We start from the raw sequence: 14589 nt of genomic DNA on the forward strand, positions 1-14589 counted from the left end.
AGAAGTCATGGTCACAGCTTCTTTTTTCCTCTTTTTAAACCAAAATGAAAAATTTAGTGCAGTAATAACTGTAGACTTAAACTCTTTTTAGTTTGAACAAAGAGAAAAAAGAACTTGAAGCACTCTTTCCTAGTCTGGCCAGGTTATAAGAATAAATAAGCTAGCCGGGCGCTGGTGGCTCATGCCTGTCATCCTAGCTACTCAGGAGGCTGAGATCTGAGGATCGAGGTTCAAAGCCAGCCCGGGCAGGAGAGACCATGAGACTCCTATCTCCAATAAACCACCAGAAAACCGGAAGTGGCGCTGTAGCTCAAGTGGTAGAGCGCTCACCTTGAGCTGAAGAGCTGAGGGACAGCGTCCAGGCCCAGAGTTCAAGCCCCACAATCGACCAAAAAAAAAAAGAATAAGCTGAAGCTAATTTTAAAAATAACAGATTTCCAGCAGGGCGCTGGTGGCTCATGCCTGTCATTCTAGCTACTCAAGAGGCTGAGATCTGAGAATCACAGTTCAAAGGCAGCCCAGGCAGGAAAGTCCATGAGATTCTTATCTCCAATAAACCACCAGAAAACCAGAAGTAGCGCTGTGGCACTGTGGTTCAAGTGATAGAGTGCTCGCCTTGAGCTGAAAAGCCGAGGGACAGCGCCCAGGCCCAGTTCAAGCCCCACGACCGACAAAAATAAATTTTATTTATTTATTTTATTCTTTATTTTTTATTTTTTGGGTCTGGTCGTGGGGCCTGAACTCTGGGCCTGGGCGCTGTCCCTCAGCTCTTCAGCTCAAGGCTAGCGCTCTACCACTTGAGCCACAGCACCACTTCCGGCTTTTTTCTTTTTTCTTATGTGGTGCTGAGGAATGGAACCCAGGGCCTCAGGCATGCAAGGCAAGCGCTCTACCACTGAGCCACCTTCCCAGCCCCACAAAAATAAATTTTTAAAAAAATACAGATTTCCACCTCTGCTCCCTGGATGCCATCCAGCGGGAGCCCAGCAATGTGTTCTGAATGGCAGCCCCTTGAACTCCATTTGGGGGCTGCCAAGAAGAGTGGGAGCAGCCACATAGGTAAAGAACATGGACTACACTTGGGATTGTTAAGCAAAAAATGGAATAGAAGAAAAAAACATTTAGAAAGTATGGAAAGACCTGTTGCTCACATGTGAGGCTGTTGGGTTCGAGTCTCAGTATCACACGCTTGTGGGCATATTGTTCAGTGTGTGGTGAGAAAGGACTAAGCAATTTCTAAGGTTTCTAAGCTTTGAGACCCAATGAAGTAATGTCCCAGTTACAATATTCCAGATTCCAGGGCTCCCATTGAGGAGCTGCCTTAAGCAATGAAGAAGCGCTGTTTAAATCTTGGTATGCGGAAAGATCAAAATAAACGTTTTCTTCCTTCCTTGGAATCATAAAGAATTTGAAGATTTATGGTTCTCATCTAGAAAGAGGGAGCTAGGTATTTATTTAAGAAGGTATCCTCTAAGGAAAAATGCCTATCGAAGCCAAGAGCACAGATAGGCTGTGGAGGAGCACGTGGGAGGCTGCCGTGGGAGACTCCTGGATGCCTGTAGGCTCTGGCCTTAGAGCTGGTGCAGGACAGGGTTTGGGCGAGGTGGCCCAATGCAGGGAATCTTAAAGGATGAACTCAGGGCCTGGACGCTGTCCCTGAGCTTTTTTGCTCAAGGCTAGCGCTCTACCACTTGGGCTACTGGCTCTGCTGGCTTTTTGATGGTTCATTGGAGATAAGAGTCTACCAGACTTTTCCCTGGGCTGACTTCAAACTAGACTCTTGAGATTTCAAATCTCCTCAGTAGCTAGGATTGCAGGGTGAGCCACTGGTACGGGCAGTTGGCTTGGTCTTGACTGCTATACAGACGACACACCTGCACTGTTTAGTGATGTAAGCTGCCCTTGTGTAGTTCTAAACTGCCCAGAAACTCAGTGTGAAGATAGATTCTGTTTGACCCAACTCATTCTTCAGACATTTATCAAAACTTTTTAAACACATTATTCAGGGCTGGGAAGGAGGCTCAGTGGTAGAGCACTTGCCTTGCATGCATGAGGCCCAGGGTTCGATTCCTCAGCACCACATAGGCAGAAAAAGCTGGAAGTTGTGCTGTGGCTCAAGTGATACAGCGTCAGCCTTGAGCTGAAGAGCTGAGGGACAGCACCCAGGCCCAGAGTTCAGGTTCCACAACTGACAAAAAATAAACAAAAATAAAACATTCAGCATGAAATGAATATAAATATTATTCATGGCATTTACTGTAGTAAATGCTCTGCTGTTACTGACGTTCATGTTACACTCTTCAGTTGCAGTCTTATGTATTAAGTTTACAGCATTTTATGTGAAAGAGTAATCCCCGATCCCCATGGAGCGGGAAAACTTGGCAACAGTAAAGTGAGAGAAACCAACACAGCCGCAGAATGCTGAGTGGGGACCGCTTTCCATTGTTTTTGTTTTCTTGGTTGTATTGGACTTTAGACTCCAGGGGCCTCTCGTTTGGGAGACAGGCTCTCTACTGCTTGAGCCATGCCCCCAACCCTCGTTTTAAATGTCATTACAATGTGAAGGTAACTGCCAAGTGTAAGTGCTCAGTAGCCACTTGTAGCGCGTGTGTTGGCCCGTGGTACCGCCTGCTCGGGAGGTAGGGAAAGGAGGATGGAGTTCCCCAAGGCCAGCCAGGCAGCTAACCCGAAACCCTGTCTGAAAAATAAGACGCCAGAGCGCGTGGGACACGGCCCGAGCCACAGTGAGTGCTTGAGGCTTTCAGTTCATTTCCCCGTTGGGCACAAAAATAAAAGTAGCCACTTGTTACCATGGGAATGGTGGTGGGTGGGTGTGCAGGGCCCGCAGGATGACCTGGACCCGAGGTCAGCCGTGGAAGGTGCCAGAAGTTGTTATGGTAAAGATAGATGTAGGATATGGAAGCCCGCCTAGCTAGCTTCAGGCCATGCGCACAAACCCAGCACAGCTGAAATAAAAAATAAAGTGCCAGTCGCCTGTCTGAGAAGCAGAACCTTGCCACCCTCCTACAACCATCTCCTGACTGGTATGGCCATCCTGATCTATACCAGCCGCTTAGGAAAGTCCATATGCAAAGTCTCCAGGAGGATTGCAGGTCTGTAATTAGCATCTTGCTAATCAGTAAGAACTGGCCTACCACCTCCCATCATGTTTGTATTAAGATACAATTTACATGCAGTATTTTGGGGGTCTCACAGGCATGGCACGCAGCAGCATGGGTCATTGTAAACTCTGAGTGGGGACTGGAGGTTGGCTGGCATTGTGAGTTGGAGGCCGCCCCATGGCCTCTGCCCTACTTGGAATTGAGCAGCGGATAACCCAGCAGGAAGGGACGCCCCCTCCAGCACACCGCTGATCCCTTCTTCCAGGAAAAGCTTCGGCTAAAAGTGTTTCTTGAACCACCAAATCTCTATTTGAAAGTGCTATGAAAAAATTACACTGCTATCAGGTAGCTAAATCACAGTTCACTGTGGAGTTTTCCTCTCAACTGGACGCGTGGAAGGCAGGGAGCCGAAGCCTTCGAGCACACGGGGCTCACGGGCTAGCTCCGCTCCAGTATGGAGGCGCACACCATGCTCCCGGCAAGGCCAGCCTGAGTACACAGCCAGGCCCTGCGTCAGAAAACAAGGGATCAACGAATTGTGTGCTGATGCCAAGGTTTGGTGCGTCTCCATTTCTTCCTCTATTTCTTCAGTCCTATGTCTCAGCCACTAGCCCATGCGCCCCTGCCTCCCCCCTCTACCCCCCCACTCCCCCTCCCCCCCTCTACCCTCCCTCCCCCTCCCCCCTCTAACCCCCCTCCCCCTCCCCCCTCTAACCCCCCCAGCTTGATCTCATTTAGTCAACGGCAAATTGTTGGAAGCAAAGTCCAGGCAACTCTGAAGTTTTGGTTTTGCCAAATACACCAAGTGCCAGAAGCGACCTTCTGGCTAGCATCAGGCTCCTGGTGCTAAGGAGCTGAAGTATAAGGGCCAAGGACTGAACTATACACAGGCAGCTCTGGTTTGCTCTGCTGCTGACCAGGTTGGAAGTTCAGGTGCTGGCGTGTTTGTCAGGTTGCAGCCTGTGCTTTTGTCTTCTCCTGTGATCTCTGGTACTTAACAACTCCTCATGGATAGGTAAATACTGTAGATTTATTTTCTTTTTGGTACATGCACTGAGGCTTGAACTCAGAGCCTAGAGCTCTCCCTTAGCTTTTTCACTCAAGGCTGGCGCTCTAACAGTTGGGCCACAGCCCCATTTTCTTTTGCTTGTTTTTCTGAGATACATCACTATAGTCACATCCTCTGCCTCAGCCCCCTGAGTGCTGGGATTACAAAACTAGACTGTGTTTAAATGCTGGTTTTCTACAGGGTTGCAATTTTGGCCTTTTTGCCTCCTTCCCAGGTGATCTCCTTTATTTTGGCAATCCTAACATCCTAGAGGCTCTGAGAAGCAGGGGCTTCCCCTGGGGAGTTCAGTAGTTGATATTTGTAATTTAGAAAATTGCTGACTTGGGCTGGGAAGGTGGCTCAGTGGTAGAGCGCTTGCATTGCATGCCTGAGGCCCTGGGTTCGATTCCTCAGCACCACATAAGCAAAAAAGAAAAAAGCCGGAAGTGGCGCTGTGGCTCAAGTGGTAGAGCGCTAGCTTTGAGCTGAAGAGCTGAGGGACAGAGCCCAGGCCCAGAGTTCAGACCCACAACCGGACCAAAACAAAAAAACAAAAAAAAAATTGCTGACTTAGCTGCATGCTGGTGGCTCACGCCTGTCTTAGCTACTCAGTAGACTAAGATCTGAGGATTGCAGTTCAAAGCCAGCCCAGACAGGAAAGTATGAGATTTTTATCTCCAATTAACCATAAAAAGCTGGAGCCATGCATCAAGTAGTAGAGTATCAGCCTTAAAAAGAAACGCTTCTGACTTGTTATTTGCATTGGGGGAGGGAGGGGTTCTTTGGGTACCATTTTGCTGTGCTAAAAGTGTTGACATCACTTAAATGGCTTCTAGGTGACTTTCTACATCAAGTAGCTAACGCATCAGGCCTGGGAGCAGAGACCATAGCTGCCTGCTCTCCTGCCTACCAGCCATGATCCGTAGCAAACACAGTTCAAACAAAACAGGGTAGGTTTTTCCCTTTAACATTACAAAAGGACAAAACCTACCAATTATTTGATACTTTGAAAATATGAGCTTTTAGTTTAGTTTAGCTCTTAATTTGTTTAGAATATTTAGTTTGTTTTTGCTCTGACATCCGTTAAAGATCTTTTTCTCAAGCTGGATATTGATGGCTCACACGTGTAATCCTTACTACTCAGGATGCTGAGCCCCTGAAGAGTGTGGTTCACAACTAGCCAGAACAGAAAAAAGTCTGCAACTCTGTCTCCAGTTAACCAGCAAAAAGCTGGACTGGAGGCATGGCTCAAGTTTTAGAGCTCTTGCTGAGTAACCATGAGACCCTAAGTTCAAATCCCTACTGTAAAAAAAAAAAAAAAATCCTGCTAGATTTGTGTTGTCAAAATATTTTTCCTGTGAAAGTCTAATTACTGTCAAACTGGAGTTATTTTATAGGTTTCCCATAAAAATGTAAGTAAAATTAAACTAATTACGACAAAGCAATTAATGTGGTTTCCAGTAAGTGCCCGTTTTGGGGTGATTATAAGTTCTGTTAGAGTGGGTTAGGCTGGGGCTGCCTGAGGGCTGGGTGGAGCGCTCACTCTGTATTTTGATGTCATTTCAGGTAACATCCTTGTTACATTTCCAGTTTCCAACAGCAACTCTCCAACGAAGATTCTGCCAAAAACCTTAGGACCAATAAATGTGAATGTTGGACCCCAAATGGTAAGAAAACCATCTAGTCTTAGAATTAAGTTTTACATGAATTACCAAGACAATTAGACTGGAACTGTTTAACCATGTAATCTACTTAATTTCAGGTATCTTAGTTATTTAATTTTTACAGGTGCCGGTCCCGGAGCTTTAAACAAAATTTTTGTGTGCATGTTTTCATGGATGTTTATAATTTAGGTTTAACTTCCACATATGAGAGAAGACATGTGCCCTTCGTCTCTGAGCCTGACTTCAGTTTTGTCTACAGCAGTTGAAATAATGCATGAGGGCTGGGAAGGTGGCTCAGCGGTAGAGCGCTTGCCTTGTATGCATGAGTCCCTGGGTTCAATTCCTTAGCACCACAGAAGCAGAAAAAGCCCGAAGTGGTGCTGAGGCTCAAGTGGTAGAGCGCTAGCCTTGAGCTGAAGAGCTGAGGGACAGCGCCCAGGCCCAGAGTTCAGGCCCCAGGACCGACCAAAAAAAAAAAAAAAATAGACCATGCTAAGTTCTTCCATAGACATTCATTTACTCTTCAGAGTGTAGCTGTGGCTGAGTGTGCAGGCTTTGGGAGAGACAAAGTTGCATCACCTAGCAGATGCCTGAGGTAATGGCGGCCCCATCGCCAGCAAAAGAAAAGTCCTTCAGCTCCTGGACTCGCTTTTTTTTTTTTTTTTTTTGTCGGTCGTGAGGCCTGAACTCTGGGCCTGGGCGCTGCCCCTCAGCTCTTCAGCTCAAGGTAAGCACGCTACCACTTGAGCCACAGCACCACTTCTGGCTTTTTTCTGCGTATGTGGTGCTGAGGAATCGAACCCAGGGCCTCATGCATGAGAGGCAAGCGCTCTACCACTGAGCCACCTTCCCAGCCCTGGAATCACTTTTCACTTGTACATTTTGCCCGTAATATGTAGACTGTGTTAAATACAAAGCTATTGGACCAATTGTACTGATTTCAGAGAGCCTTGAAGACAGTGTAGAATGACATTTTTTCTTTGATCAGTTGGTTTTTTTGGGTTTTTTTGGGTCTGATTGTAGGGCCTGAACTCTGGGCCTGGGCGCTGTCCCTCAGCTCTTCAGCTCAAGGCTAGCGCTCTACCACTTGAGCCACAGCGCCACTTCCGGCTTTTTTTCTTTTTTCTTATGTGGTGCTGAGGAATTGAACCCAGGGCCTCAGGCATGCAAGGCAAGCGCTCTACCACTGAGCCACCTTCCCAGCCCCTTTCTTTGATCAGTTGGAAACTGTTAAATCATCTGCCAATTTCAAGCTTAAGATAAAGCACAGTTAGGCGCCAGGTGCCGGTGGTTCATGCCTGTCATCCTAGCTACTCAGGAGGCTGAGATCTGAGGATCATAGTTCAAAGCCAGTCCGGGCAGGAAAGTCCGGGAGACTCTTATCTCCAATAAACCACTAGAAAACCAGAAGTGGTGCTGTGGCTCAAGGGGTAGAGCGCTCGCCTTGACCTGAAGAGCTGAGGGACAGCACCCAGGCCCAGATTCAAGCCCCATGACCAACCCAAAAATAAATAAATAAATAAAAGGATAAAGCACAATTAATTCTAAGTATGTAAAGAATGTACTCTAACTCAAAACCTCATAGAGAGTTCAAGTAAATGTCCCTGTTTCAAGGTGATTCAGACTCTCTTCAAACAGTTGCTAAGCATTCTCCTCCACAGCCTGGTAGGTACACATGAGCAGGACCCTGGCTAATGGCTTTTTTGCAGTTCTGGACAGTACCCAGACTCTTTTGTTGTTTTTTGTTTTTTTTGGGGGGGGGGTCCGGTCGTGGGGCCTGAACTCTGGGGCCTGGGCGCTGTCCCTCAGCTCTTCAGTTGAGGGCTAGCGCTCTACCTCTTGAGCCACAGCGCCACTTCCAGCTTTTTCTTTTTGCTTATGTGGTACTAAGGGATCAAACCCAGGGCCTCAGGCATGCAAGGCAAGCGCTCGACCACGGAGCCACCTTCCCAGCCCTCATTTTGGTTTTTCATTTGTGGGTAGAATCCCACTTCTCTGGTCAGGCTGTGTCCCTCCCAAATTCCAGTTGCGATTTGAGAGCCATTGTTGTGGTAGCGGAAGTGGGACTTTCAGGGTCCCTGAGTCACAGGGGTGCGGGCAGGACTCTGCTGTGGGTGCAGGAAGGCATCCTCTGAGCGTAGGAGCCTTCCCCAGACGTTGAATATGCGGGTGTCTTGTCTTCACAGTGTCCAGAATTGACACCACACATTTCTATGGTTTTTGTGGGTGTAGGGGGGGAGGTCATGGGGCTTGAACTCAGGGCCTGGGTGCTGTCCCTGAGCTCCAGGCTAGTCTCCAGCACCACCTCCACTATTCTGCTTGCTAATTGGAGTTCCTGGGCTGGCTTTGAACCGTGATCCTCAGGTCTCAGCCTCCTGAGTAGCTAGGATGACAGGTGTGAGCCACCAGCGCCCAGCTGGCCTTGAACTTTTCATCCTCCTTTCTCAGCCTCCTGAGTGTCAGGATTATAGCTCTGTACCACCAAGCCACGCGCTCTGCTCTTCTCTCCTGACCGTTCTTCCCACTCTTCAGCCTTGTTTGGGCTGGGCTTGTAAACTCAGGGTGCAGCGCCTGCCTAAGTGCTCACGCCTGTACTATCTGGTTCCACTCCCACCACTGCAAGTGAGGAAACATGCCTCCTCACCAGCACTTCTCCCATGGCTGTTACAAGATGGCGTTTAGTTACGGAATTCTTTTTTTTTTTTTGTTGGTCATGGGGCTTGAACTCTGGGCCTGGGCGCTGTCCCTCAGCTCTTCAGCTCAAGGCGAGCGCTCTACCACTTGAGCTACAGCGCCACTTCCGGTTTTCTGGTGGTTTTATTGGAGATAGGAGTCTCACGGTCTTTCCTGCCCAGGCTGGCTTTGAACCACGATCCTCAGATCTCAGCCTCCTGAGTAGCTAGGATTACAGGCGTGAGCCACCAGCGCCCGGCTAGTTACGGAATTCTTAAAGCAAGCCACCCTCATATACTTCTTCTGGGCTTCCTTCTCCCAGCCCTTTGACCTTCACATCTCTCTGGGAGGCTCAGTCTCCCTGGGTGGTACTGGGTGGTAGAAAGCTCAAAAAGCTCCAGGAAAAGCTTTTTCTATCGGTTGTAAAATTCATTCAGCAGTGACTGTTGTAAGTTTAAAATATTGGCCCTTTTCTTGTATATCAGATAGATAAATATCTTAAGGTCATATCTTACGGCTATCTTGTTTCAGAAGATTTAAAGAGAGAGAGAGAGAGAAGAGAGAGAGAGAGAGAGAGAGAGAGAGTGTGTGTGTGTGTGTGTGTGTGTGTGTGTGTGTGTGTTTTGTGGTGAAAGCCAACACTGTCTTAGTGAAATCCTTTGAAGGTTTCTTCTCCTCCACGCTGCGTGCACTCTGCTTTTCCAGCTGTAGGTGGCAGCAGCGTGCAGCCATGCTGTGCGGGGGCAGCAGCCTTCAGACAGCCTTCAGGGTGGACCTCAGCCACCGCGTTTTACAGCCCAACTAATCGAGCCTCCGAGAAACCCTTTGATAACATTTCAATTACCAGTGTCTGGAGAGATCTATGAACTCTAAAACCTCCTTTTCATTAGATCAGTTAAATGTTAGAAGTATGTTTTACCTCCAGTTTTAATCTGACATATCAAAATTCAGGTTCAGACATACTAAGCATGTTTGACTCATCTCCCATAAAGACTCATTGCCTATGTTCATGGGTTGATCAAGCCTTATAGTGACTTTCTCTGGGTTTGTTTTGTGTGTGTGTGTATGTTTTTAGTGGTTGTTTTGTTTTGTGCCAGTACTGGGACTTGAACTCAGGGCCCAGGCATTGTCCCTGAGCTTTTTGCTCAAGGTTAGAGCTCTGCCTCTTTGAGCCACAGCTCCACTTCCAGTTTTCTGGGGGCAGTTCGAGCTTAGAGTCTCACAGACCTTCCTGCAGAGGAGAAAGGCGTCTGCTCTCCCTCGTGAGGCCGGCTTCTCAGTACCTTACCTAACGCCTTGGCATCTTGCCGACAGTTGTCACTATTGGCTTTGTTTTAATTTCTTCATTATAGGATTAAACTGTTAAAAGGGCTGCCTAGGCATCTGTAGGTACTGACTTCTCACTAATCCCAAAATGACATAGGGGCAACACTTGCAGACATGAGCTAAACTTCTAAAATACTTTATAAGTGAATAGATATTGAAAGATGCAGTGACTAAATCTGAATGTTTTAATTGTTATAATAAAGGTGATATACAGAGGGAAACAATTACATAAGTCTGGTAATGATTATTTTTCTTTTTCTTTTCTTTTTTTTTTTTTTTTTGCCAGTTGTGTGGCCTGAAGTCTGGGCTGTCCCTCAGCTTTTCAGCTCCAGGCGAGCGCTCCACCACTTGAGCCACAGCGCCACTTCTAGGGTTTTCTGCTTATGTGGTGCTAAGGAATCGAACCCAGGGCCTCATGATGCAAGGCAAGCGCTCTACCCCTGAGCCACCTTCCCTGCCCCATGAGTATAAATTAAGTTTTTGGTCGGTTGTGGGGCTTGAGCTCTGGGCTTGGGCGCTGTCCCTGTGCTCTTCAGCTCAAGGCGAGTGCTCTACCACTTGAGCCACAGCGCCACTTCCAGTTTTCTAGTGGTTTTATTGGAGGTAAGAGTCTCACGGACTTTCCTGCCCAGGCTGGCTTTGAACTGTGATCCTCAGATCTCAGCCTCCTGAGTAGCTAGGATGACAGGCGTGAGCCACCGGTACCTGGCTGAGTATATTTCTTTTTGGACAGTGTCACTCCTACTCTCATCTCTTTCTGAATTGTTTTTTACAGTTTAGGATACTGTTTGAATTTTGCCTTCACTTTCATTGGCTCATTCATTTGGTGATGCTGGGGTTTGAACTCAGAGTCTCATACTTGGTCAACTGCTGCTTTACCATTTGAGCCCCACGTCTGTCCTGGCCTACTGCTGGTTAATTGGAGATGGAGTCTTGTAGACGTTTGTATCACAGTCCTCCGGATTTCAGCCTCCTCAGGAGCTAGGATTCTAGGCATGAGCCAGCAGCACCCAGTTGAAGGAGCCTTTTTGGAAAAAAGAAAAAAATATTCTTGGTTCCACAAATGTCCCTTCTGCAGCCTAATCTTAAGTTTTCTGATAGGAAGACACAGGCAGTTACCAGCTTAAGTCTTCCAAATGACTGCTCGTGTGCCTGGACCTACACGGCGACGTTCCAGCGTGTAGAGCATGGTGCTTTTGGATTCTGGTCAGTCAGCAAGTCAGAGAGAGGTGTTACTTACATTTCTGATGACTGGCGTTAAAAGTGCTGTTTAGGCAGCAAAGTTCTTTCCTGTGCGTTGGTTGGCAGTTGACATTACTTTCTACCTGGTGTCTTGTCCTCATGATGAGCAGTGTTATTTTCCTGTGCTGATTTTACAGATCATAAGCACACCGCAGAGGCTAGCCAGCGCTGGAAGTGTTCTGCTTGGGAGTCCGTACACCCCTGCACCCGCAATGGTCACTCAGACACACGTCACAGAAGCCACCGGCTGGGTCCCCAGGTAAGCGGGTCCACAGCTGCTCCTGAAACCTTTACAAATAAAAAAGCTTACTGGGCGCCTGTGGCTCACGCCTGTCACCCTAGCTACTCAGGAGGCTGAGATCTGAGGATCGCGGTTCAAAGCCAGCCTGGGCAGGAAAGTCCATGAGACTCTGATCTCCAGTAAACCATGAGAAAACCGGAAGTGGCGCTGTGGCTCAAGTGGTAGAGCTCTCGCCGTGGGCTGAAGAGCTGAGGGACAGCGTCCAGGCCCAGAGTTCAAGCCCCACAACCGACAAAAAATAAATAAAAATAAAAAGGCTTTGCCAGGTACAGCCTTGCACACCTGTAATCCTGTCCACATGGGAGTCATGGGTAGGGAAATCATGGTCTTCTCTGAGATCTGTCTAGCCAAAACGGTGAGGCACAATGTGGGGAAGAAAGCATCTGGGTAGGTGTGGGTCCAGTGGTAGAGCCCTAGCCTAGCAAGCAGAGCCCCAAGTTCATACCCCAGTACTGGCAGAAAAAAGTTCCAGTCTTTTCTAACCCCTACCCCTTCCTTGTTTGTGTGTGTGTGTGTGTGTATGTGCACGTGCACATGCGCATGTGTGTGCACACTTGTGTATCCAACAGTACTGGCAGTTGAACTCAGGGCATGGGTGCTGTCTCCTGGCATTTTGGTTGACGGCTGGTGCTCTACCACTTGAGCTCCACTTCCCGCTTCGGTAGTTAAAGAGTGTCATGGACTTTCCTGCCTGTGCTATTTTTGGACCTCAATCTCAGATTTCAGCCTCTTGAGTAACTAGGATTACAGGCATGAGGCACTGTACTGGCACCAAAACAAAAAAAGAAAAATGCCTGGAAGCTCCCATTGTCTCTTGGGAAGTTCTGTCATGAGTTCCTTACTACCGGCGGACAGCGCGTGTAGGTGAGGAGCGCTCCCAGCTCTGGGGGAAGTGGACGGCCAAGCGCAGCCATGGTGAAGGGCTCAGCCACACACAGCCATGTGCAGCGTACACGCTTTGATAGTTTGTGCAGTTGTCCGTCTCAACCATTTTCCTAAGTAATCACTGAACTTACTTTGGCTTCGGCCTTGCACGCGCGTCTTCTGTATTTGTTCTTTTGTCTAGAGTCTCCATGTCCAGCTAGACAAAGGATATTAATGATTCATGAAAGAGTTGTGCTTATGCTATCTTTCTTTTCTTTTTAGTGATAGAAAACGGGCTAGAGAATTTATAGACTCCGAGTTTTCAGAGAGGTGAGTGTCAGTCTGAAGGAGCTTTGCATTGTGTGAGGCGGAGGCTGGTGTCTGCTGGACTGTAAATAATGGTGGTGTCCCTCACAAAGCCACTTCATCCAGTTACCCTGCCATTTCATGTCTGCATTGAGTCCCCTTGTGTGTGGCTTCAGTAGAAACACAGGGGTTTTTGGTTTTTGTGTTGTTTTTGCCAGTCCTGGGGCTTGAACTCAGGGCCAGAGCACTGTCCCTGGCCTATTTTGTGCAAGGCTAGCGCTCTACCACTTGAGCCACAGCGCCACTTCTGGCTTTTCTGTGTCTGTGGTACTGAGGAATGGAACCCAGGGCTTCATGCATGCCAGGTGAGCACTCTACCACTGAGCTACCTTCCCAGCCCACATAGGTGATTCTTAAACACACTAAATGACAGAAGCCCGCCCAGGAGCAGGGGTGGGCTGTACAGCTGCACAGATGGCAGAGCCAGGGGCTGTGGAGGCCCGGGCCAGGGCGCCCAGGCGCAGGGGTAGCAGGGCTCTGCTGTGTATGACGCAGAGCAAACCAGCCACACAGCCACTGTAGCCTCCCTGATGATAGCTCCTGGCCGCCTTCACAAAACCCCACCATCCTTTAAAGTCTACAATCACTGAACTGAGATGTACTTACCTTAAACCCCTATGTACAACATGGTTCTTTCGAAATAACGCCTGTGCCTCTGCTTTCAGCAGTCTTTGCTTTCGCACGTAACTTGTATGACTTGTATGAAGTCAAGCACAGACGCACACAGCGGGCTCTGCATGGGGATGTCACAGGCAGTGGTGTTCTGTAGTGGGTTCTCCAGTTTAGAGGCAAATTAAGTTTGGGGATCTTTATTATTGTGGGGCAGACTTTCCAGACTTAATGCCTGGGTTGCAGTTAAGCTTCTAATTCTGTTGCTTAACTTCCATTGGTGGTGGTAGTCATGGGCGCTATTCCTGAGCGCTCTTGCTCATGGTTAGTGCTTTGCCACTCTGAGCCACAGCCCCACATCCAGTTTTTGAGTAGTTCATTGGAATCTCATGGGAACTCTTCTGCCCGGGCTGGCTTTGAATTGCAATCCTCAGATCTCAGTCTCCTGAGTAGGCTGACAGGCCTGAGCCACCAGTGCCTGGCGTGGCTTAATTTTACCTAACAGACGCCTACTACCCCCATCTGAGATCATGACCAGTTTTGCTTAACTCTTGCTGTCCCTTTTAATTACCTCTCAGCCCTTTCTCCATGCTGGGTAAGTCCTGGTTTTAAAGACACAGAAAGTACTGACACCCTGCACCGCAGACGGCGTATATCCCATGTTCCATGTCCTGACTGATGCCGGTAACGTGGCTGGCAAGCAATCCCTGAAACATGACTGTCTCCTTGATGTTGGGGTTTGATGCTACATCTCAAACCCAGGGCCAGGTTGGGGCCTATGGCTGGGTTTCAGCCCCACTTTCCATGTGCTCTCCGCCCTCTCTCCATTGTGTAAATAATTGTATTTATGTACAGTGATGGCACTCATTTACATACCATACTCTTCCTCTGTACTTTGTTTGCTGTTTGTGTGTATGCGCGCACGCGTGTACCGCGTGCACACTGCTACTGGAGTTTAAACTCAGGGACTTGTGCTCTTGCCTTTTTCACTCAAGGCCGGTGCTCTACTACTTGAGCCATGAACAGCTCCATTTGTGCCTTTTTGATAACTAATTGGTGATAAGAGGCTCACAGACTTAACTGCTTAGGCCGGTTTCAATCCATTATCCTCAGATATCAGCTTCCTGAGTAGCTAGAATGACAGGCTTGAGTCAAAATACTGGAACACTGGGAACTCTGAGGGACACAGTGAAACTCTGGCGCCATGTTTAGTGCACATTTGTAAATATTGCACGTTCAGTATTTGTTAACTAAAAAGTGGTGTGCAGAGAAAAGCACTGTGTGCTTTATCATTCCCTTACGGTAAAAATTGAATTTGGTAACATTTCCTCCTCTTTATTTGCTTTTAATTTTTACCACTCAGAACAAGAGCTG

General features: G+C 48.0%; 1 protein-coding gene across 7 annotated transcripts in view; it reads left to right on the forward strand.

Moving 5' to 3' along the window:
• Nucleotides 1-14589, forward strand: part of Tfdp2 (transcription factor Dp-2) — a 48371-nt gene that overhangs the window by 15544 nt on the left and 18238 nt on the right. For all 7 annotated transcript variants that reach the window (XM_042665720.1, XM_042665718.1, XM_042665716.1 and 4 more), the window contains exons 2-4: nucleotides 5737-5837; nucleotides 11213-11334; nucleotides 12523-12570. In XM_042665720.1, coding sequence (XP_042521654.1) covers nucleotides 5835-5837; nucleotides 11213-11334; nucleotides 12523-12570 — 173 coding nt within the window. In that variant the 5' untranslated portion in view covers nucleotides 5737-5834. The remainder of the gene's footprint in view (nucleotides 1-5736; nucleotides 5838-11212; nucleotides 11335-12522; nucleotides 12571-14589) is intronic.

Source organism: Dipodomys spectabilis, unplaced genomic scaffold (genome assembly GCF_019054845.1).
Source record: "Dipodomys spectabilis isolate Male_0828 unplaced genomic scaffold, ASM1905484v1 ptg000342l, whole genome shotgun sequence".
Lineage (NCBI taxonomy): Eukaryota > Metazoa > Chordata > Mammalia > Rodentia > Heteromyidae > Dipodomys > Dipodomys spectabilis.